General features: G+C 58.4%; 1 protein-coding gene and 1 long non-coding RNA gene across 9 annotated transcripts in view; one reads left to right on the top strand and one right to left on the bottom strand.

Moving 5' to 3' along the window:
* Positions 1-22,326, top strand: part of CACNA2D2 (calcium voltage-gated channel auxiliary subunit alpha2delta 2) — a 138,832-nt gene that overhangs the window by 112,272 nt on the left and 4,234 nt on the right. For 4 of the 8 annotated variants that reach the window (XM_067754543.1, XM_067754541.1, XM_067754542.1 and 1 more), the window contains exons 5-28: positions 1,565-1,609; positions 5,053-5,194; positions 8,448-8,579; positions 8,773-8,830; positions 9,766-9,816; positions 9,948-10,047; positions 10,150-10,308; positions 10,546-10,653; positions 10,751-10,829; positions 11,406-11,455; positions 11,645-11,734; positions 11,945-12,016; positions 12,229-12,303; positions 13,527-13,601; positions 13,681-13,752; positions 13,843-13,914; positions 14,022-14,083; positions 14,994-15,070; positions 16,261-16,281; positions 19,102-19,162; positions 21,240-21,337; positions 21,558-21,648; positions 21,756-21,818; positions 21,955-22,058. In XM_067754543.1, coding sequence (XP_067610644.1) covers positions 1,565-1,609; positions 5,053-5,194; positions 8,448-8,579; positions 8,773-8,830; positions 9,766-9,816; positions 9,948-10,047; positions 10,150-10,308; positions 10,546-10,653; positions 10,751-10,829; positions 11,406-11,455; positions 11,645-11,734; positions 11,945-12,016; positions 12,229-12,303; positions 13,527-13,601; positions 13,681-13,752; positions 13,843-13,914; positions 14,022-14,083; positions 14,994-15,070; positions 16,261-16,281; positions 19,102-19,162; positions 21,240-21,337; positions 21,558-21,648; positions 21,756-21,818; positions 21,955-22,058 — 1,957 coding nt within the window. The remainder of the gene's footprint in view (positions 1-1,564; positions 1,610-5,052; positions 5,195-8,447; positions 8,580-8,772; positions 8,831-9,765; positions 9,817-9,947; positions 10,048-10,149; positions 10,309-10,545; positions 10,654-10,750; positions 10,830-11,405; positions 11,456-11,644; positions 11,735-11,944; positions 12,017-12,228; positions 12,304-13,526; positions 13,602-13,680; positions 13,753-13,842; positions 13,915-14,021; positions 14,084-14,993; positions 15,071-16,260; positions 16,282-19,101; positions 19,163-21,239; positions 21,338-21,557; positions 21,649-21,755; positions 21,819-21,954; positions 22,059-22,326) is intronic. The other 4 variants (XM_067754548.1, XM_067754545.1, XM_067754547.1 and 1 more) reach the window with 1 other exon arrangement.
* Positions 1,127-22,318, bottom strand: LOC137232481 (uncharacterized). The gene is made up of 3 exons (XR_010947034.1): positions 21,940-22,318; positions 12,316-12,474; positions 1,127-2,855 (listed from the first exon to the last, which is right to left on the bottom strand). It is a non-coding gene; the product is annotated as an uncharacterized lncRNA (long non-coding RNA).

The raw sequence follows: 22,326 nt of genomic DNA, 5'->3' as shown, positions 1-22,326 counted from the left end.
CAGTCTCTCTGGACTGGTGGTTGGGCAGGTGTGGGAGGGGTTGGAGATGAGTCGAGAAGGCAGAATGGAGCCGGGGTGCAACGCCTTTTTTATCCCTGCCTTAGCTTCCTCATCTGTATAACGGGGTCATAGGGCTGTTGGGAGAACCCTGTACCGCAGTGCGTGTGAGGCCTAGCTGGACACAGCAGATACCTCACAGGACTGAAACTTTGGTCTTTCAGTCATCAGGAGGTGTGGTCTTGCCCAGGCATGGCGCCAGGCCTGTAGTCAATGTTCCAGAATGCTTGGACTATACCTATAGGTCCAGCCAGTGGCCTGCACCCCCCAGACCTCTGGTGGGAGAGAACCCATGACTGTTCCCCACGACTAGCCCCGGTACCGACCACCTCAAACCGTGGCCTCAGACCCAGCACCTGGACAGTCACCAAGGCTAAGTCCCTCCCTCCATGAGGAGCCTGAGCTCAGAGAGGGAACAGTGCAGCCCTGCGATCACACAGCACATGGGGCCCAGCCAGGCCCAGGCAAGGGGAGGCCCACCGTGGAGTAAGTGCTGGCTCTGTGCTTGCTGTTTTACAGCCAGACCCTTGGGAGCACACTTGGTCATCACCCCCATTTGCAGACCACAAAGAAACAGGCTCCCAGTGAACAAGGGACTTCCGGGGCCATGCTGCAGGTTTTTGCTGTACAAAACAGGGCTGAGGAGCACCAGGGGAGGGTGACTCGGACAGTGGCCCTATCTTGTGTCCTGGCCTTAGGGCCTATCAAGGCAGGGGTGGGGTGGCCCCTCCTGAGCGGGTGGCACCTGATGGCACCAGATTTACCTTCTGGCAGCCGCTGTCAGCCATGCTCAGTTCTGATTAAAGATCATTAAACATGAAATTAGCCCATTTGTGTTACGGGTCCCTGGGGTGGCCGGTGATTATGATGTGCAGATGGCTGAGAACCCAGGCGGCGGGCAGGCGGGCGAGGCCAGGACACGCGGTGCTAGCAAAGGCAGGCGAGGGCTGGGAGGCAGGCACAGGGGCCGGGCTTTGTTTTCTCCCGCTCCTGTTGTGTAAACCCCCTTGCATTTCACAACAAATCACAGATAATTAATAAGTACATGCTCGTAATGAGCAGGCTTTTTAATAGAAGAAATTGGAAGATGCGGTGTCGAGTCATTATTTCACTCTTTCCCAGACTCGGCTCTATTTTTCCATCTTCCTCAATTCTCCCTTGGTACTGCCTCAGCCAGAGTCTCTGCAGATAGGCTGGCTCTAACCCTACCTCCCAGCAGGGCTGCAGTGCAGAGACCCTGATCCTAGAGTCAGGGAGCCCCAGGGGTACCGACCCGGGGTACCACATCCTCCTGGTGCCTGTGAGAGCTCCTGAGGACGGTCTGGCTGGGGTGTGGGTGGGGCATCCAGCCTGCCTCATCCAGCCCTCCCTGGATGGCAGCTCTGGATGGGTAAGGGGGCGGTCTCTGCCCCAGAGGAATCTGAGGGGGCCATTCCAGGCCTTAGAGCTGGGGGTCCTGGCCGCACCTCAGGCGACCATGAGTGATGAGGCATCTCTTCCCCACCAGGAGGAAGACATAGTGTACTATGACGCCAAGGCCGACGCTGAGCTGGTAAGTGCCCCCACCCATGCTGGCAGGGATGGGGAGCTGCCAGAGCCACACCCCCCTCTCTGGGACCTCATGGCCTCAGCTGTAAAATGAGTGTTAGGATTCAGCACTCTTCAGCATTCTGAGCTCGGCCTTGCAGAGTTGTGGCTGCACAGGTCCCCGCCCTACACCTCCCACAATTCCCTAGAGGCCCTGACCCCTCCAGGGCCGTGTCTCTGTGGCACCAAGGGGCACAGCTTCACTGTACAGTGTGGGGCGGGCCCAGCCCCATCCCTGGGCAGGGTGGTGAGGCTCTTGGACCTCCTCCCCTAGGTCAGTTCAAGTACCAGCATCGGGAGGACAGAGGGATGCTGAGTGCTGCGAGAGTAGGGGAGAGAGGGAGCAGGTGGCGAGGGCTTCCTGGAGGTAGGCAGGCGGGGCCGGGATGCAGGTGTATTTCAGGTGAGTGCAGGTACCCTTCCCTGTGGTGAGGGGAAAGTGGCTTCCGCGTGCTGACCACCCCACGGCCTGGCCCCATGATCAGTGTTGGCCCTGGGCTAAGTCAGTCTCACCCCAGCTGTAGAGGCAGCCCAGTCCCTGTGCCTGTTCTTCAGATGAAGGAGAGGGCTCTGACTCATCAGGGGTCACCACCCCGGAAGTGGTGGTGCTGGGACTGACCGGAGAACCCAGAGCTACACTGCTCTTCTGCCTCACTGACTGGTTCACGTCTGCTTGGGTGGCCCTGTGACAGAGAGAGGTCCCTGTCACCAGAGGACTCACGTGAAAGTGTGACCATTTGGGGTGTGAGGGGGTCTACAGAGGAGACAAGAGTGTCTGAGGGTGCAGGGCACATGGAACAGACTGTTTTGGTGAACCTGTCAAGGCCCAAATTCATCTGCCTGCTTTTGAGACAAAAGTAGTTGAACCTGGTTATTTCCTCTGTAAACAGAGGTGTCACAACTCAGTCTCTGGGGCCCCACCTGTGCTGACTGGTGCAGAAGACCCAACAGCTAGACTCCCACTCCTGGGCCTATTGGCCTGGGGGGTTGCCTGGGGCGAGCAGGAGGTATCCAGTGGCACCAAGAGGTGGGCAGGCAGGAAGGGATTCCTGCAGCGGGTCTGTGGTGCCAGGCTGGCCTTGGTGAGCCGTCAGGAGGGCAGGCAGGCAGGGCCGCAGAGAAGGCGGGGTGGGTGGGCTAAAGCAGGTGTGCTTCCCCCTTGGCTGAGCCTCCGTGGCTCCCAGAGAAGTTGCTAAAATTAAAGCTGGAATCTGAAATTCAAATGAAGAACAAACCTTTAATTAGACCCTGAATCTAATTCCTTACCCCCCTCAGCAGCGGGCTGTAATTTTAGCAATCAGTGCATTAAATATAAACCAGGAGACGGCAGTTGCCCACCGTACAAAGCCCCTGGGCGTCGGGGTGACACTAAGGGGTCTCTTTGGCCAGTCTGGTGCCCGGCTCCCTCCCTGGACTCCCTGCTCCCAGCAGCCCCCAACTCCTGGCTCTAAATCACTGACTCCCTGCCCCCAGCCCCTTGGACATCTGCTGGGGGGCTAGGGACAGCACAGGGAGGGAGATTCGCCCCGGGTGGGGCTGGGCCAGGGTCAGTTAGGCCAAAATCCCAGCCCTCCCAGCCCCAGTATAAATATCAGCACGCACACATTCCCCAACTCTCCTGCCTGTTACGTTGTTTTGTTTTTTTAATCTTTGCCAGAGGTACAGTTAGAGATCTTTCTAGACCATTTACTTTTAAATTACCAGCCAGAAGGTGGGGGTAGGGAGGGAAAGAAGGAAGGAAAAAGTTCGCCAGCTGATAGCTTATCAGAACAGAATCCAAATGTCACATTAGTTGGGAAAGTTGGGAGATTAAATTTTCCAGCGCCCTTCATCTGCCGCTGACATTTCGGGGGCTTTCTTCTTCCGCACTTCCCCTCCTCCCAGCAGAGCGTGAGTGGCTCACACCTCAGGGGCGGCCGGCTCCCTGCTCTGGCCTCCATGCTCAGCAGCTGCCTGCCCCAGCTTTACCCAGCATCCAGGAGCTTCTAGGAGGCTAGGGTGTGCCGAGGTGGGCAGAGGGGCGGCACGCTGGGTGAGGGGCAATGGCAGGGCAGTAGATGGCTTGGATTTTGCTGTTACAAAATCCAATGAAGAGATAGATGAAAAGGGTGTTTGCTGCAGGCCCTCCAGCCAGCTGCACCCACCATCCAGGCAGTAATTCATTCCCCAGGCCTGAGGGTGCACCCAGAGCACTCCCTGGGTGGGGAGAGCACAGCTGGCTGGGTGGGGAGGCACGATCACCCTTTCCCCAGACAGACAGCCTGGCGGCAGGAACATGAGGGGTGTGACCAGGACCCAGTGAGCAGTGGGGTCGGCCGTCACGTGAGATCCACTGGGGAGAGGAAATGAGCTGAGCCTGGTGCTGAAGGTGGTCACAGGGGCGTTGCGGGGCAGCGAGGGAACATGTGGCTGGTTCAGCTGCTTATACTCCCTCCTCCCAGGGCACAAAGACCCCCAGCTCTGCGCCTACCTCGCGTGGCTCTCCATCTCTCCTTGCCTCCCCATCCGGCTTTTCTTCATCTTCCCCTTCACTTTCTACCTCCATCTTCCCTTCCCCCTTGCACACCTGCACCCGTGCCTGCCCACCCCCCACCTCGGCTGCGGCATCAACACTATAGTCGCAGACCCACTCCTGCCAGCCTGTGGTGGTGGGCAGGGGCGCACGGCGCATGCCCAGCCTGCCTGGCCGAGAGATGCTGTAATTGGCACCTGTCAGACGGCTGCAACTCATTTTAGAAAGTCAGTGGGGGCCTTTATAGTCCTTCTGCTAGCAGGCACCACACACCCTCCTTCTGGATGTTACCAGGTCTCAGTGCTAGCCCCGACCCGAGCCCAGCTCTCCCACGGACTCCCCGCTCTCCAACTCAGCCCCTAGAGCCACCCTGCTGCAGGGGGTGGTGCCCCTCCCCCAGACGGGGCTAGGGCCCTCTCCTTGGTGCCAAAGGAACTCCATGCAGGGGATAGGTGGGACCAAGTTGTGGCGTGTATGTTGCAAAGCTCCTGTGACGGGGTGCTGAGGCCGCCTTGTGATTACACAGAGCAAGTCCTCATGAGCAGGGTGTCTGCAGCCCACTCCTCTCTAGCTCCAAGATTTGCCTCCTTCGCTGATAATTGGTTTTCAAGGATGTGAGGAAGGGCTTGGTTTGGTCTTGGCTCTGGAATTTGGGTTTAGCAAATGTGGGGATGGTGGGTGGGGCAGGTGGGTGTCACGGGCTTTCCAGGCAAGGGGTCCATACCCCATGTCTCTCTGTCCCTGTGTCTCTCCATCTCTCTGTCTCTGCAGTAGTCTCTGATTCTGAGATGCCCCTATCTCCTAGATTCTGGCCCCCCTGCCTGCAGTTCTATCCAACCCCACTCCACCATTTCCCAGCCCTGACACTGCCATGGTTGGGGGGTCCCTTTCCACAGGACGACCCTGAGAGTGAGGATGTGGAAAGGGGGTCCAAGGCCAGCACCCTACGGCTGGACTTCGTTGAGGACTCGAACTTCAAGAACAAGGTCAACTATTCATACACGGCTGTGCAGATCCCCACGGACATCTACAAAGGCTGTGAGTGTGCAGAGTGATCGGGAGCAGCCCTTCCCACCCACCGTGGGGGCAAGGCCCACTGCCTGGGCACTGCCAGGTCCCAGGTGCCCATCCACCTTCAGCCCCCTACACCCAGGGTCACACATGCTCACCTCTCAGACCTGCCCACATGCAGGCCTCAAGCCACTCTCAGGCACAGCCTCACGCTAACTCTCAGCAAGACACAAAACACCGAGCCTCTCACCCCTATGCATGTACGGGCTCACACAAATGCATGCACACAACTCTTCCCCCATGTGCTGGGCCAAGTCCCCACCTGTCCCCAGAGCAGCTCCTCCCTACCCTCTCCCATTCCCTGGCCCCATGCAGGAAGGGTTGAGGACCTACCACATCAGATGGGCACAGGACAGGGAGCAACTTCTCATTCACAGACACCAACCCTGTAACACCTCCCTCCTTCTCCCTGGTGAGCAGGGGGAGGTGGAGATGGAGGTCAGGGGGATTGAGTAGAGGGTGGTTGAGATGCCAAGCTCCAGGGACAGTATAGCTTTGCACAATGGGGAAACCAGGTCACTACAGCTAGAAGGATTTGAGTCAGACATCAGGATGAACTTCCTGAAGAACTTGGGAGGTGTAGGGAGAAGAGGCCAAGAGTCAAACACTGAATGGGGAACTCTAGCTGCAGGATTTAAGGCCCCGGAGTCTCTTGGTTCTGACACAATTCTATGAGCACCGACAGGGTAGCCTCAGAATCCAAGGGGCCCACTGGGTGGAGGTTCTTGAAGCAAAGGTCCCAGAACTTCTGCGTGGACTTCAGAAAGCAGGGAATCCTCCAGGGTTCTCAGGGAGGCCCCTCCTGGGCCTTCTGGGCAGCCTCAGGCAGGAGTGAGGGTGGATGCCCCCCACACCCTACAAGGGCCACCCACAGGCCACCTGCCCGAGCCAGTCGAGGGGCACTATCACAGGCAGGCACGCTAACTAAAACAGGAACCACACCGCCCTCCCCAGTCACCCCTCGCTACCCACACAAATTACATTTTATATGTTTTTTATTTACTGTGTCACTTTTAATTAAATCTGTAATCGCCTGCCTGAGGGGGGCATGTTCCCCATTTCCAAGCTCAGTGTGATCTGAGGGTGTGGGCACATGAGTGTGTGTGTGTGGTCACAGGGCTGAGCAGCACGCCCTTTCCAGGTGGGGGGCTGTAGTGTGTGCACAAGCGTGTCTCACAGTGTATGCGTGAGCGTGCATGTGGTCATGGCTACCTGAAGGGACAGCCCAGCCAGGTCTCCTCTCGGCCCTTGACCTGAGTCAGGGACACCCCTCTGCCAGCAGCAGCTAGAGGGGCTCCCAGAATGGTCTGTCTGCTCTAAGCCTCTCATGTGCAGATGGGGAAACTGAGGTCCAGTGAGGGGTGGGACCTGCCAGGCAGACTCTCCCACGGCAGACAGTACTGTGTGAAACATTTGAGAGCCTGACTTTATTTTTTCCTTAAAGAGAAAAATAGAAATTGTACAACTCACTAAGTTTCTAAATTAGGAACGGGACCATAACATACTGTTCAGTAGGCACAGCCAATGCTAGAAATGTGTTTTGTTTTCACATTATGGTCAGTTAAGGGAAGCTGCAGGGCCAGAGAGAAGGGAGTGAGAGCAGAGGGGGAGGACTAGGCAGCAGACAAGACAGCAGAGGCCCCCCAGTCTGGAGAGAGAGAGCAGAGGGAAGAATGCCCCAGAATATATTGTCACCCCCTAGGCTGTGGGCCGAGCCTGGAGCATTTGTATCTTTAAATCACAGCTCTGGGAATTCCCTGGCGGTCCAGTGGTTAGGGCTCTGCGCTTCCACTGCAGCGGGCACGGGTTCGATCCCTGGTCGGGGAATTAAGCTCCTGCATGCCAGGCGGCACAGCCAAAAAATAAAATAAAGTAAAAAATAAATCACAGCTCTTCATCTGTTCTAAGGGTTTCTTCTCTGAAAAGAAGAGCAGAGCCTTTGGAAGACGTGCTCTGGTTCCCGTTTGGGGAGTGGATCTTCAGGGAGAGGTGATGGTGTCAGGGCTCCACCCGGAAAGAAAGGAGGTGGGAGAAGTTGGAGGAAGAAGTAGCCCCCAGGGGAGGGGGTGCGATACAGAGGCCTGGCAGTAGCAGGTATCCAACTCCTGCTGTTTTTTCTGAGTTTCCCACACGCAGAGACAGGTGCACTGCACATGTGAGAACATGTGCCACACACACACATTGGGCAGGTTTAGGGCTGTCCTGAGTTGGGGGGCTGCATACTGCTTAAGCCATCCCAAGTCTCTGCCCGGGTTGCCGGATGGATGGAGTCCATCCATCTGAGAGAAGCCTTGCTCTGTGTGTGGGGGGCTAGGTCTGGCCAGGGTGTCACACCTGTGCAGCCACAGAGGTTGAGGGAGGGGGAGGGTGGGGTAACTTGTGGTGGGGGGTTGTGAAAGCAGGAGCCATTGGTGTCCTCCTGTAAGGGCAGAGTGGTGTGTAGGTATGAGCATGTGTGACCCTGTGCCCATGGCAGCAGTGAGGCTGCTGGGCAGGTAGGTTTGGGGGTGAGGGGATGACACATCCGGCTGGAAACACAGAGGTTAGATGTAGGTACACCTGTTGTATACCTGCATGCAGTATACAAGCGCAGGCTGTGTGTGTGTGTGTGTGTGTGTGTGTGTGTGTGTGTGTGTGTGGGAGTGCACGTGCCAGTGTTGCAGCAGGATCATTGCACAGCCCGTGTCCCTCCGAGAGCCCCCGCCCCCACCCCTGCCTGCTCCTGGCCCCAGTTGATTAATCATGGAGCTGAGTGGCTTCCAGCTTATCAGGTACCTTAATAGCTGAATAATTCCAGCACCATCATCGAGCCCTTAATTGCTTTCTTGTGGCTGCAGCCCGGAGTGCATGCTGAGTGGGTGAGCTCCCAGGGGACCAGCCGCAAGCTCCAGGCAGCAGGCTGGATGGGCATCCCAGCTCATAGCTCCCTGCCACCTGGGTGGCCCCTCCGCAGGGGCCACAGGCCACAGCTGCCCTGCCTGATCATGTGGAGCCTGGCCGAAGGGCAGGCTGAGCTGTTTCTTGGGATGAGAACAAGGATGTCTTCCTGGAGGAGCTGGTGCAGCCCCAGCTGAGCCCTGGGAAGTGAGGGAGACCTGGGTAGGCAGAGAGCAGGTGAGGCTTTCTAAGTGAGAGGCACATGCATGGGTGTCGCTGTGATGAGCTTCAGCGCGGGAACAGCCGAAGCGCTTCCCACCCCAGCCCCCTGCTTCCCCCCTAGCCACCGTCATCCTCAATGAGCTCAACTGGACGGAGGCCCTGGAGAATGTATTCATTGAGAACCGCAGGCAGGACCCCACACTCCTGTGGCAGGTCTTCGGCAGTGCCACGGGAGTCACTCGCTATTATCCAGGTGAGCACTAGCCCATCTCCCCAGTCCACTCAGCACCCCACCCTCCTCCATCTCCCCGCCCCCTCATCCTGGGGTGCGTGGGGCGGAACGGTCACCTTGCTGGTTGCAGGGTGGCCTGGCCACTGCTGCAAGGCCTGCTACCAGCCCAAGGCCCTTCCCTGCCTGTCCCCAGTCACCTCCTCTCCTCCCACAGCCACCCCATGGCGAGCCCCCAAGAAAATCGACCTGTACGATGTCCGAAGGAGACCCTGGTGAGCAAGCAAGGAGGGGCTGGGCAGGGACACCCCCTCAGCTCTCCCGCCTGCTCCCCTCCATCCCGATAACCAGGCCTCCAAGCAGGGTGCAGCCAGCTCTATCCAATTTTCATTTCACACATCGTTGCCACTGGAAAATGGATCCCATCACCCAGGCAGGCCTCCCAGCTGCCTCTGCCCCCCGTCCACTGCCCGGCACTCCACCCCCTCGGGACTGAGGGATTGGGCTAGTGGGGGTTCCTGAGGGTGGGTATGTCCTCCGTGGGTTTGGCCAGCCCCTGCTGTACCCATCTGAGCCCTAGACACCCCTACCCTCTGCTCTGCCTCTCCTGCAGTACTCCCTGGCCTCCTCCTCTGCCACCTGTTCAATCCCATACGCAGCTATGACTCTGCCCTTGGTGCCTCAGCCTGGGCCAGGGGAAATGACAAGCCACTGAGGCCATGAAACAGGCCTCCTAGCCTCTCTGGATCACCTGCTCACCCCTCCTTGGGGTTGTTCACATGTTGGGGGACCAGGTCACTCATGCCATGGGCAAGGACTGTCTGCTTTATTAAATGCGGTGTCCTCAGTGCCTAGAACCCTGTCTGACCCATGCCATGGATGCTCAATAGAAACATGTTGAATTGGGCTTCCCTGATGGTGCAGTGGTTGAGAGTCCGCCTGCCGACGCAGGGGACACGGGTTCGTGCCCTGGTCCGGGAAGATCCCACATGCCGCGGAGCAGCTGGGCCCGTGAGCCATGGCCGCTGGGCCTGCGCGTCCGGAGCCTGTGCTCCGCAACGGGAGAGGCCACAGCAGTGAGAGGCCCGCGTACCGAAAAAAAAAAAAAAATTAAAAAAAAGAAACATGTTGAATCAGTATGTGGGTGAAGGAAGGAAGAACCCACAAGGTCTCAGTGAGGCTGGCCCTAACTGAGGCTTCTCCTGGGCAGGTATATCCAGGGGGCCTCGTCGCCCAAGGACATGGTCATCATCGTGGATGTGTGAGTGAGCGATGCTGGCGGGTGGGGTGGGGGCGGGGCTAGGGACTAGAATCTGCTTCTGGGGAACATGATGGGGAAGCAGCAGGAGAACACCTGAGGCCGACCAGGCGCCTCCGTGACCCACCCCCCAGGAGTGGCAGCGTGAGCGGGTTGACCCTGAAGCTGATGAAGACATCTGTCTGTGAGATGCTGGACACACTCTCTGATGATGACTATGTGAACGTTGCCTCCGTGAGTGGCAAGGGCGGTAGGCGGGCACTCCCTCCTGCCCCATGCAACCCCTGCCTACCCAGGCCAGCCTGAGGCCACTCACCACTCTCACTGTCCCTGCAGTTCAATGAAAAGGCACAGCCTGTGTCATGCTTCACACACCTGGTTCAGGCCAACGTGCGTAACAAGAAGGTGTTCAAGGAAGCTGTGCAGGGCATGGTGGCCAAGGGCACCACAGGCTACAAGGCCGGCTTTGAGTATGCCTTCGATCAGCTGCAGAATGTGAGCCCCCTGGGTGGGCGAACGGGTGGCCAGGGACAGGCAAGGGCCCAGGCTTGGTGACACCAGGGAAATCAAGATAGATGACCTTGTTAGCACCCATCAGGTAGGTTGGGCAGATAGCACTGTCAACTGTGGGGTAGGGGAGCCAGAGGGCCAGGCCCATTCCGGGGAAGGAGACCCACCTGTGGACCAGGGAGGGGCTGAAAGCTGCCTGACCCCACACCTACTCCTGCCCAGTCCAACATCACTCGTGCCAACTGCAATAAGATGATCATGATGTTCACGGACGGCGGTGAGGACCGCGTACAGGACGTCTTTGAGAAGTACAATTGGCCCAACCGGACGGTGAGGCTCAGCCCAGGTGGGGGCTGCCCTGACCTGGCCCGGTACAGGGGAGGGCTGTCCTCTGGCGGCCACGGCAGTAACCTCAAGCCCCAAACAGGTGCGCGTGTTTACTTTCTCCGTGGGGCAGCACAACTACGACGTCACACCCCTGCAGTGGATGGCCTGCACCAACAAAGGTACCTTGTCCGGGTGTCACTGCCACAGGGCCTGCCTGCCGTGTTCTGCCAATCCATTGGGTTGGTTGTCCACGTGTCCTTCATATGTCCAGCTTTCCAGCTGCTTGTTCATCCAGTGTCTGTCTTTCTGTATATGTGACTGGTCATCTCTCTATGTGGCTAACTTGTCCATCTGACTCAGCCTCTTTCCACCTATCTGACTGTCCTAGCTTGTCTGCTCCTGCATCTGTTTTCTGGTCAATCCAACTCTCCATGCAATTGGGCCTGGCCTCCAGGTGGACTCTGAATGTCACTGCCATCCTAGAATGAGGGACTTCAGGCCTCAGGCTCCTCCTTTCATCCCAGTTCTGCTTCCTTAAACCCCTACACTCACAGCCCCTTCCATGTCATTGGTCCCATTCACAGGGTAATGGCAGGGAGCACTAAAGGAACATGAGTTCAGAGGAAATGACACCAAAAAGAGAGGGAACCTAAGAGACCAGTCAGGGCTGCAGACACACCCCAGGGTGCAGGGCCTCCTGTGCCATGGATCCCAAGCAGCACCCAGGCCCACCTCTGCCTCCCCTTCCCTCACAGGTTACTATTTTGAGATCCCTTCCATCGGTGCCATTCGCATCAACACGCAGGTGAGACTGTGGGGGCGCCCCAGCTCCCAGCCCCTTGTCTTTGCTTCGCGGGGTCGTGGGAACCATGGGCTGCTGTGTGATGAGAGCGCCCCCTGGTGGCTAATTGACACATGGGGAGGCAGGACAGGGAAGATACAGTGGGAGGGGCAGACTCATGACGCCCCACCCCTGCCCCCACCACCTCCCCAGGAATATCTAGATGTATTGGGCAGGCCCATGGTGCTGGCGGGCAAGGAGGCCAAGCAGGTTCAATGGACCAACGTGTACGAGGATGCACTGGTAAGGCCTCGGGGCAAGGAAGGGGTGGGGCTGGTGACCTTCCCCCCAGGATGTGCCCACAGGGTCAGGTCCCATGCGGGCCCCCTTATGGTGGTAAACCAAACAGAGGAGAAAGAGAGGTGGCCTGTCCCCACACCCCTGCTCTGAACACTCAGGGTGGGGGCATGGCTGGCCACAGGAGTCTGACCCATCCTCCTCCTCTCCCTTCAGGGGCTGGGGTTGGTGGTGACAGGGACCCTTCCTGTTTTCAACCTGACGCAGGATGGCCCTGGGGAAAAGAAGGTGAGGTTCCCCACTGGGGAAGGGCTAGTCATGCCTGGGGAGAGCTGTGCATGCCCAAAACAGGTCTGGGATGGAGCGCGGATAGGCAGGCCTCTAAACGGGACAGGGGCAGCAGCTTGAGAGCAGCTTGAGGCCATGGGCATGGGCAGTTGGGCACAGTGGCTCCCCCCATGGAATTGAGCCTGTTGCAGACCCCCTGCCTCTGCTCCCAGAACCAGCTGATCCTGGGCGTGATGGGCATTGACGTGGCTCTGAATGACATCAAGAGGCTGACTCCCAACTACACGGTGAGTGTCTACCTGCCCATCTCCCTGTTCCGCCTCTCCTGTGGACACAAGCCAGCCTCAGCAGAGGCTGATGAGGATTCCCACACCTCTGTGGAGTTCTCCGAGTTCAGGCGGTCAGGGAAGGCTTCCAGAGGAGGTGATCTTGGGCCCAAAACTGGGATCAGCAAACTTCTGTAAAGGGCCAGATTATAAATATTTTAGTCTCTGCCAGCCTAAATACTCATACTCAATTCTACTGCATTGAGGAAACAGCCAGAGACGAAACATAAATAAATGGGCATGGCTATGTTCCAATACAATTTTGTTTGTAGATACTAAAATTTGGATTTCAAATAATTTTCACAAGTCATGAAATAGAAATCCCTCTTTTTCAGTCATTTAAAAATGTAAAAACCATTCTTATCTCACAGCAGTACAGTAACCGGCAGCGGGCCAGATGTGGTCCATGGGCCCTAGTTTGTCGACCCCTGGTCCGTCACATAGGCAGGAGTGTCCTGGGTAGAAAGGAGGTGAAGGCGTACCTTGGAGGCAAAGGGAACTCTCTGGGCAAAGGCCTGAAGGTGAAAAACAGAATCATAAGCCAGGGAAGGGGCCAGATCAGTGTGGCTGACCCAGGGCCTATGGCAAAGAGAGTTTGGGACTTGGTTGTGAAAAGGTTGGGAGATGTGTGTCAGCATGCTTAAACCTGAGCCACATGAAGGCCCCAAGTCTTTGGCCTCCATGTGCAGTGAGAAAACTGCCTCAGAGAGCTAAGGGGTGAGTCCAGAGTCCTGCTTTTCTTTCCCTTACACTTGGAAGGGACACCCCAGGTAGTCCAAGGGTACACTCGTCCCCCTGCGGTCTACCAAGATGGGGACCAAGAAGAGGCCGTAGTGGGGAGAGGAGGGGAGGGCAACAGCAGCCTTGTGGGGCCAGTGGAGGTGGAGAGGGTCCGCTGACTGATAGCGCCATGAGAACCCGGGGGAGGGGCTGAGAAGGCCAAATCACATTAAGGTCCCACAGAGCTGGCCAGCATGGGCCAGGGCTAGTGCATGAGGGGCACCAGCCTGCTGGGCTTGGCTTGAGAGGTAGGCTTGGGGCCGAGCGACATGTTGGGGTCCCTGACCCAGGAAGGCAGATGGCACCCCCCAGCAGCGTGGGAGGCAGGATGAGGAAGAGCTCTGGAGCCCAGGAAATCCCTGCCCAACCCTCCAGGCCCTAAGCTCCTCTATCTATACCCCCAGCTTGGAGCCAACGGCTACGTGTTTGCCATTGACCTGAATGGCTACGTGTTGCTGCATCCCAACCTCAAGCCCCAGGTGAGCCAGATGGGTGGCCTGCAGATGGGGGGTAAACCCTGTGAGAGAAGGTCCTGACTTCCTGCCCTGCCTCCCCTAGACCACCAACTTCCGGGAGCCTGTGACCCTGGACTTCCTGGATGCAGAGCTGGAGGATGAGAACAAGGAGGAGGTAAGGAGAAGAAGAGGAGGAGGGATGGGGGCGGGCATCCAGAGCAGAGAAGGGTAGGGGCCCCACCCTTCACGTCTCTGACCCTTCCAGATCCGTCGGAGCATGATCGATGGCAACAAGGGCCACAAACAGATCAGAACACTGGTCAAGTCCTTGGATGAGGTGAGAAGGTGGCAGAAGGGGGACAGAAGGTCAGGGTGGACACCCTCCTACCCCCCACTCCACCCCAGCCTGCTTCCCCAAGCACCTGACCCAGCCTTTTCTCCCAGAGGTACATAGACGAGGTGATGCGGAACTACACCTGGGTGCCTATAAGGAGCACCAACTACAGGTGAGTGGAGCCAGGCTGGGCAGGCAGGGAGGGGCAGGGCAGCCCCAGAGCCCTAGCTGCCCCTCCCTCCCCCACCCCCGTGTGCCAGTTCTCAGCGGCTGTGACCACGATCCCAGTGGGGCCCCAGCAGCCAGGGCTGCTTACTTCTCACTCCTGGGTGCTCAGTCCCAAGGGTCCCTCGCTGGCCCTTCATGAACAAGCAGCATCTCCTGGGAGCGCACAGTGGAGACATGACAGTGCATCTGATGCCTCCCCATTCCCCACCACCCTCTCTACATCCCTCCCGCCTTGGATTGTATCCCTGGATGTGTGCATGCAGGATGTCATCCTCAGCACGTTCACCGGCCTGCTCTCAGCAGTTGTCACAGCCTCAGAGAGTGTACTGACTGCCTTTTGCGTGCCCCAAGAGCTGGTCTCCTTCACACTCCAGCACCAGCCCATGACTGCCCCTCACTGTGATAGTGCCAGCCCTGCTTTTAGCTGGCTCTCACATGGCCTGAGTCTCTGGGGACTATGGACCCCGGTCTCATGGCAACACCCCCACCCCCATCCCCACAGCCTAGCTCACTGACAGTATTCTGCCCCTGTGAGTCTGCTGCTGGCCAGCTGGAGGAGACTGGCTGGGCAGGTGGTGTGCTGGGGGAGGCCGCTGGGGCGAGGGGTGGGATGGGGATTTGCTTTGGGGCTGGGAGTTCTGAGGCCTCCAGGAGAGTTCGGGAAGTGGAGGGCCCAGGCCCCTAGGCCCTGAATCTCTCACAGCTAACCAGGGAGAGGTGTCCCTGGTGGTCGGGGGAGGGGATGCCACAGCCTGGGCCTCTCACCCAGCTCCAAAGCCGTGGGGAGGAGGGTGCCAATGGGGCCCGCCTCTCTCCAGCAGTGACCTGTGCTCCTCCCATCCCCTCCTCCCCAGCCTAGGGCTAGTGCTCCCGCCCTACAGCACCTTCTACCTCCAAGCCAACCTCAGTGACCAGATCCTGCAGGTCAAGTGTAAGTGGCCCGGCCCCTGCCTGCGCCCTGCACCCCCGCCTTTGCCCCGCACCCTGGCTGGCCCCAGGCAGCATAGCCAGCCGCTTGCGGCCAGGCGGCCCCTCCTGCCCAATCTGCCCGCCCCCCAGGCGCCCGCAGGCTGGGGCACCAGCCATCGGAAAGTCTGTGGAACTCTGCATGCTTGCCTTTTCTCAGATTTGGTTCCAGACCATTCTCTCATGGTTTCCATTGAGGTTCTGTTTTTGGTTTCTCCTCCTCCGTGTCTTCCCTCCTTAGCCTGCCTCCCCCACACACGCCTGGGGGCTGAGTTCTTGGAAGACACCCCCTCCTCTCATCCCTCCTGCCCCCTGCTCCCTGCGCAGCGCTCTCCCGCTGTGGCACCACCCCCGGGTCTCTCTCCACCCTGCCCCCTCTTCTGTCCCCCCTCGCTCATCCTCCCTTATTTTCCTCCTCACCTCTTCTCTCACCTTCTGCCTCCATCGCCTTCCTGCCCCCTCACTCTCTCCCTTTGCCCTTCCTCCTTCCCTCCCGCTCCCTCTCGCCCTCCTGCCTCCTCCTTTCCCCTCCCTGCACCCGCACCTTCTCTCCCTACCGCTTCCTTCTGCTCACTCCCTCCATTTCTCTCTCCCACATCCCCTCCCTCCCACTGTCCATTCAGTCTCTCCCCCTCTCTTCTCCTCTCACACTCTCCTCTCTCCATCTTCTCTCCTACCCCTTCCCCTCCTTTGCTCCCTTCCTCGGGCCTTCATCCCTGCCTCCCCCACCCTCCCTGTCTCTTGCCCTTCCTCCTTCCTTCCCTCCCTCTCCCGCTCCTCTGCCTGTGGCTCATCCCTGCATGTCCTGCTCACCTTGGGCCTCCCCCAGAGGCCTCTGGAGCCCGTGGCCCCGCCTGCCCACCGCCCGAGGTCACTGGGAGGGAGGCTGGGGCTCCGGCCCCACCGGGCGCCCCCCACCTGCCTGGCTGACTGGGGCTCATCTCCTTTGAGTTTTCTCGCTCTCTCTTTCTCTCTCATGTCGTTTTTTGCAAGAAGTTTCCTTTCGGTATGATGATGAGACACAATATTTTCATTCAAACAGCCATTGAATAAAATATTGTTTGTGCCCCTCCCCTTCCCCTCCCCCTTTTCGTTTGTTTTTGTGTTTGTGTTGTTTTTGTTTTCCTCGCTTTCTCTCTTGGTGGACTGTCCCAGTGCCAATCAGCAAACTGAAGGGCAAGTATATTCAGAACCAGTGCACCCTCCTCTCCCCACCCCACCCCCTGCCCTCACGCCCCTGCTTGCCCCCCTCCCTGCCCAGGACCAGCCAAACCCCTGCTCTCCAGGGCTCCCCCCCAGCATCCCCCGGGCTCCTCTAGTTCTTGCCTTTCCTCTGATCCCTAAACCTCTATTAGAGCCAGCAGCCCTTTCCCCTGGCCCTGCCTGCAGGGTGGTCTCCGGCGTGTTCTGAGAGCTCAGGCCCTCTCCTCATCCTCCTGGCTCCCTCTGGGCAGGCCTCTGCCCCCCACCCCACCTTCTCTGTCCCTCCAAGACAACTCAACAGTGGGGACAGGGCTAGATGGCTCTCTACCACCTCCCACCCACTAGGGCAAGGGGCCTGAGATGTAGGGGGTAGATCAGTCCTCAAAAGGGCTTATGTGAGGCTTCCTCGGGGATATTCTCCCTCCTCAGATCTCTCCAGTTTCTCTCCACAAGCTGGCGGCCCTCCCAAGGGGAGACAGAAGGCTTTGGAAGCCCCACACCCTGACCCTGGGGCCCAGGGGCAGGATAGGGCAGCAGCCAGGCCACCAGGAGAGCAAGGCAGACCCAACGCTGGCCTAGGTGCTGAAACCCCTGTCCCCTGCCACCCCTGCTACTCCTGGTGACTTTGTAAAGGCCCACTGGCCCAGCCCTGCCCTGGGGTGCTGGCTGCTCCTGGGAAGAGTGGTCAGGTATGGAAGGTGTTCCCCTGGGAAATAAAGGCAGACTCAGGGCCCCTGGGCCTGGCTGGGAACAGAAGGGGATCTTTCTGGACCCCAAGGGCCAGCAAAGGAGCTTAGAGGGAATCAGGCTGGGGGTGAAGAAAAAGATTCTGGCACTCAGAGGTACTTAAGCCAGAGACTTCGGGAAAAGGTAGGCAGTGAACTCACAGTCCCTGGCAAAGAACAAGAGTGAGAGAGGACAGCACACAAGGGTCTCTGCCGCTGGTGCACAGAGAGGCCCCCCCACGGAACACCGAGGCAGATGGGCCATGGAGAGCCATGGGGAGATGTCCTGTCCCCAGTCCGCATGGGGAAGTAGGGTCTCCCTAAGAAGCCCTAGTGGCCCTGTCCAGCCTAGTCCAGCAAAGGGGATCCAGCTGCCCCCACTGGCCTGGGTGGAGGTGGAGGACGTGCCCTACTCCCACTAGCTTGAGTTGTCTTGTCTCCCCCTCCTACATCCCTCCCAGTGACCCCAGAAATGCAGGGCCCTGATAACAATGACAACCATAGCATAGTCTCCCTTCCTCTCCCCCCACCTCTTTTTCTTTCTCCTCTTCTTCCTCTCCCCACCCCAACCCTTCCCTGTTGGCTTGTGTCCAAACCCTGCCTCACAGTCCTATCAGAAAGCAACAGTCCAACCAGTGACTGCCCAGCTCCTCCAGGCACCCAAAGTCCCCCTCCCCAGAATCTTGCAGTGCACTGTGGGAGTATTTTGGAACAGGGAAGACCCCTCTTCTGCAAAAATAAAGCACTGGGACTTCCCTGGCAGTCCAGTGGTTAAGATGCCGGGCTTCCAATGAAGGGGGGGCGTGGGTTCGAACCCTGGTCGGGGAACTAAGATCCCACATGCCGCGTGGCAAAAAAAAAAAAAAAAAAAAAAAAAGAGGTTGGAATCTGGGTGAAAGGATAGGGAGGTGCATTGCCCAGAATAAGAGAACAGAGGGACACCTCCCAGACTCAGACCAGCAAGGTGGCCAGCCCAGCTGGGCAGGGAGAGGCCCCAGAGGAGCCCTAGTAGCCACATCCCCAGATTCACTCACAGACCCACACAGGGACCTTTGCACACATGCGCACATGCTTACACACTCATGCATACACACGTGCTCTCACATGCACATACACGCTCATACATATGTGCTCACTCTCACACACGTACAGGCCCAGTCGGTGGATCCCTCAACAGCACCCCATGCCTTCTCTGGAGCCCCCAGCTTCTCCCTTGCTGCTCTGAGCCCAGACAGGTCCTCGGAAGGATAGACCAGACACAGGCCTTCTGGATAGACCAGAACCTGCCCTCATGCCCCCGGCCCAAGAGGGTGTTCATGTTTGAGCAGCGCTTCTGTGCCCTCCCAGCTCCCAGACTCTCCTCTCACAGTGTGGGAACATTCAAGGATCTCCCCTCACCCAGCCTCCTACCCCAGGGAAGACCACTGGACCCCGACAATGCACTGCAGCCCACCCCCAGCTGCCCACACTGTCTCTGGTTGGACTGTCTGTGCCCGTGAGGAACCCCCTCGGTTTGGCCATGTTGATGCCTGACACAATAAAAGCAAGACCTACCAAAATGCAAACAGCTACAGCAAAGAGAGATAAAAATCCGCAGCCAAAAGCCAGTTCCATTCCTCAGAGTCTCTTTGGAGGAAGGAAGCTCAGCATGCGGTTTTTTCCATTATGGATGTGATAAGAGCGAGACTGGTGCCTCCCCCAGACCATGCATATATATAGCAGTGTGTGTATATATATGTGTGTGTGTATGTCCGTGTATATGTGCTATACAGCCGTATGGAAGCATATACAGCCACGCCAAGGGACTCACTGCCGACAGAGGACCAGGCCTGGGCAACATATTGGCTATAACTGCCCTCCTCCTGCGATGCTGTAGTCTCCACAGGCCCTCCCCGCCCGCCTCTTCTCTCTGGCTCGAACTTGAACATGGAAGTGGCGGGTTTCCTCTTTGCTGGTGTCTCCCTCCCTCAAGCCACCCTCTTCCCTGTCCCTCCAGCCCCGTCAGCTCTGAACCCCTGGCCTCCGGCCTCCCCAGCCCCCGCCGGATAACCCCCCGTTTCTGTTGCAGATTTTGAGTTCCTGCTCCCCAGCAGCTTTGAGTCTGAAGGACATGTTTTCATTGCTCCCAGGTAGCTTGCGTGTGGCCTTGCTGAGGTGTCCTCCCCCAACCTGACCTCCCTGGGCCCACCTCCTGCACTGCTGCCTGGAGCTATGTGTCTGTGTCCTGTGCAGTGTCACCCTGCCATGCACAGCCCTGTATGTGTGGCCGTGTGCATACCTGGGCCATGTAGGCACACCAGGCACCAGTGCCCGTAGCTTCAGCTCCCACCAGGCCTCGGACGGGAGGGCTCTGGACTCTGTTGACCTTCCCTGCCCTCCCAGGCCACCAGGAAGGAGCCCTTTCTGCCCTGCGCCGGCTGTCTGCAGCACGCCCCTCACTGGGCAGCTGCTGCTCTGGTTTGTGGCGCCCTCCCCACCCCACCCCCACCCCGCACCAGTCCTTGTCCCGTGTCAGTCAGTGTTTGTGTCAGTCAGTGTTTGTGTGGGTGTGGTGACCGAGCCAGCCAGAGCCCCTGTCGGCAGTGCCCCATCTAGGTGTGGTGGCTCACTGAGGACGGGAGGAGGATGAGGGGATGGGGACTATGAAGAGCTCTCTGGAAAGTAAGGGATCAGGGCCCAGCACAGACCTGGGCCTGGACCATCCTTGGCATGCACCCTCGTGTGCACACCCTCTGTCTGTTGGCCCACATCTGAGGAGGCCAGCAGGCCGCCGGGTGGTGAAGCCCTCCCCTGTGGCCTGGGCTTTGCATGAGGGCAGGTGGGTGCAACTGACAGAGATCCATGGGCACTCTCAGGTACCACACGGGGGCTCTGGACACTCCTAACCTCCATGTGTGTGCACGTGCGTGCATGCACCCACAAAGTTCGCTGTGACTCTCTGTAGATGTGTGTTTGTATTTGTGAGTCATCATGTACATTTGTAAGGGTCCAAGTGTAAATGTGGGGTGGCCGTGTGCATTGGTGACTGTGGGAATGTATGGAAAGGCCTGTGTGGCCCACAGGACCCTGAGGGAGCTCTGAGGGCAGGGACCATGTTTGTTTTTGTCACCTCTGTATCTTTGGCACAGGAGAGCTCAATAAATATGTGTTGGGTGAGTGTAAATGTACATATTATGTGAGGGGGAGGGATTGCAGGTGACTTGTATCCCAAGTTCAGCTGTATGGGTGTCACTCTAAGTGTATCAGGTGTGTTCTCCCCCATACAGAAGTGCAGGCTGTGTACTGCACAAAGGCCCTGGGAGCAAGTGGGGACTGAGATTCAGTCCCAGGTGCCCTCACCAAGCTTTGGGCCCTAGCATAGCCTCGGGAAGAGGAGCATTTAAAAATTTCCCACAAAGTTGCTGCCATGCAGGCCAGTGAGGAGGTCTCTGGTGGCAGGGGTATGGATGAGGGATTAGGCAGGAAAGATAGCTCCATGTACCAGGGTAGGACTGCTTGCCAAGACTTCCTGGGGAGCAGAACCCCAAGCAGATCTCCCTGCTCCCTTCAGCCCCTACGTTCTCTGGACCCACATTCTGAACCCAGAGAGGACCTTGAGGAGGTGAGGGATTTGGCCTGTCCATCTCTGGGGGAAGAGCACCCTGGGCAGAGGGAACAGCCAATCCAAGGAGCCACGTGTTCCCACTGACTTGGTGACACCCTCTGTGGTATGATGAAAAACACTAAGGCTCAGGGAGCTTGAGTGAGTTGCGCAAAGGTACACAGCCAGGAAGCAGCAGGATGAGGTCTCAGACCAACTAAGCCAGTGTCAGGACTCCACCCACTGTGCCCACAGAACGCTATGGCACACAGTTCGACGAGCCAGCCATGAGGCATTTCCTGGGGCCTCCCAGGTGCACCGTCTAGCTCCAGCTACAGAGGAGAGGTGAGAGGCTCTGCAGGGCCATGCCCAGAAGGGAGAACCTGCTTGGGTGGTGGAAGCAGACCCTCATTCTCTGCTTCTTGCACTTAAGCAGGTCAGTTCTGCCCCTGTCCAGACCTGGTTACCTGCTGGGCGTATAGTCACTGCAGCCTGTAAGAATACACATGCCCCTCCCTGAGGCCTGGGCTTCTCAGCGAATGGCCAGGCAGGCCTGTTGGGAAGCCTCAACCCTATTGCCCTGTGCATTCCCCAAGCCCACTCTTCTTGCCCCTCCCCACCCCCAGAGAGTATTGCAAGGAACTGAATGCCTCAGACAACAACACTGAGTTCCTGAAGAACTTCATTGAGCTCATGGAGAAAGTGACTCCAGACTCCAAGCAGTGTGAGTGACTGGTGGGGCAGCGGGGTCTGGGCAGTGCCAGACGGCAAGGGGGCAGCCCAGAGGAACCCAGAGACTGGGCAGGTGTGGAAACATGCAGGCCCAAACCAAGGGCAGGTCCTGGGCCAGGTCATGGGGAAGGTTCGGAGCCTTGGGGGTAGCGGGGAGAGTGGGCAGGGATCCACAAGAAGATCCTCCCTCCACCCCAACCCTCCTGTTCCAGGCAACAACTTCCTTCTGCACAACCTGATCTTGGACACGGGCATCACCCAGCAGCTGGTGGAGCGCGTGTGGCGGGACCAGGATCTCAACACGTAGGCACCACCCAGCCTGTGGGGGCAGGAGGCTGGGATGGGCCCAGAGGCGCTGGCCGTGCCCTGCAGAAAGTAGGTCTGTGACCTCACCTCCCTGCTGCCCCCAGGTACAGCCTTCTGGCCGTGTTCGCCGCCACTGATGGTGGCATCACTCGCGTATTCCCCAACAAGTAAGTGACCTGCCCCACTATCCGACACCCTGCCCCTGCTGGGACCCCGCCTGTCCCGCTGCCCAGAGGCCTTCTTTCATCTGCTGAGACCACTGCCCCCACAAGCCACCCCTCCACCAACCTCTTGTGTGACCAGGGCAGCTGAGGACTGGACAGAGACCCCTGAGCCCTTCAATGCCAGCTTCTACCGCCGCAGCCTGGATAACCATGGCTATCTCTTCAAGCCCCCACAACAGGATGGTGAGTGTCCTCCCAGGCGCACAGCAGCAGGTGGGAAGCTGAGGCTTCTCTGTTCAGCCAGGGCGAGGCTCTGCTCTTTGAGGTCCCTCTCAGATTCGAGGCTGGCTGGCTGAGATGGGGCAGATAAAGAGAGGGCTAGGCTGTGCCAGACGCTATGCTGGGTGCCCGGTGCTTAGGCTGAGGTCAGCCATGCCTTGGGTTCCTGGGCTCCCAGGGCCCAGCACAGAGTGGTCATGTGGCTGCCAGCCCCTACTCCTGACCACCCCAC

The sequence above is a fragment of the Pseudorca crassidens genome, chromosome 10 (genome assembly GCF_039906515.1).
Source record: "Pseudorca crassidens isolate mPseCra1 chromosome 10, mPseCra1.hap1, whole genome shotgun sequence".
NCBI classification, from domain to species: domain Eukaryota; kingdom Metazoa; phylum Chordata; class Mammalia; order Artiodactyla; family Delphinidae; genus Pseudorca; species Pseudorca crassidens.
This window is presented reverse-complemented; position numbering and strand designations above follow the sequence as displayed.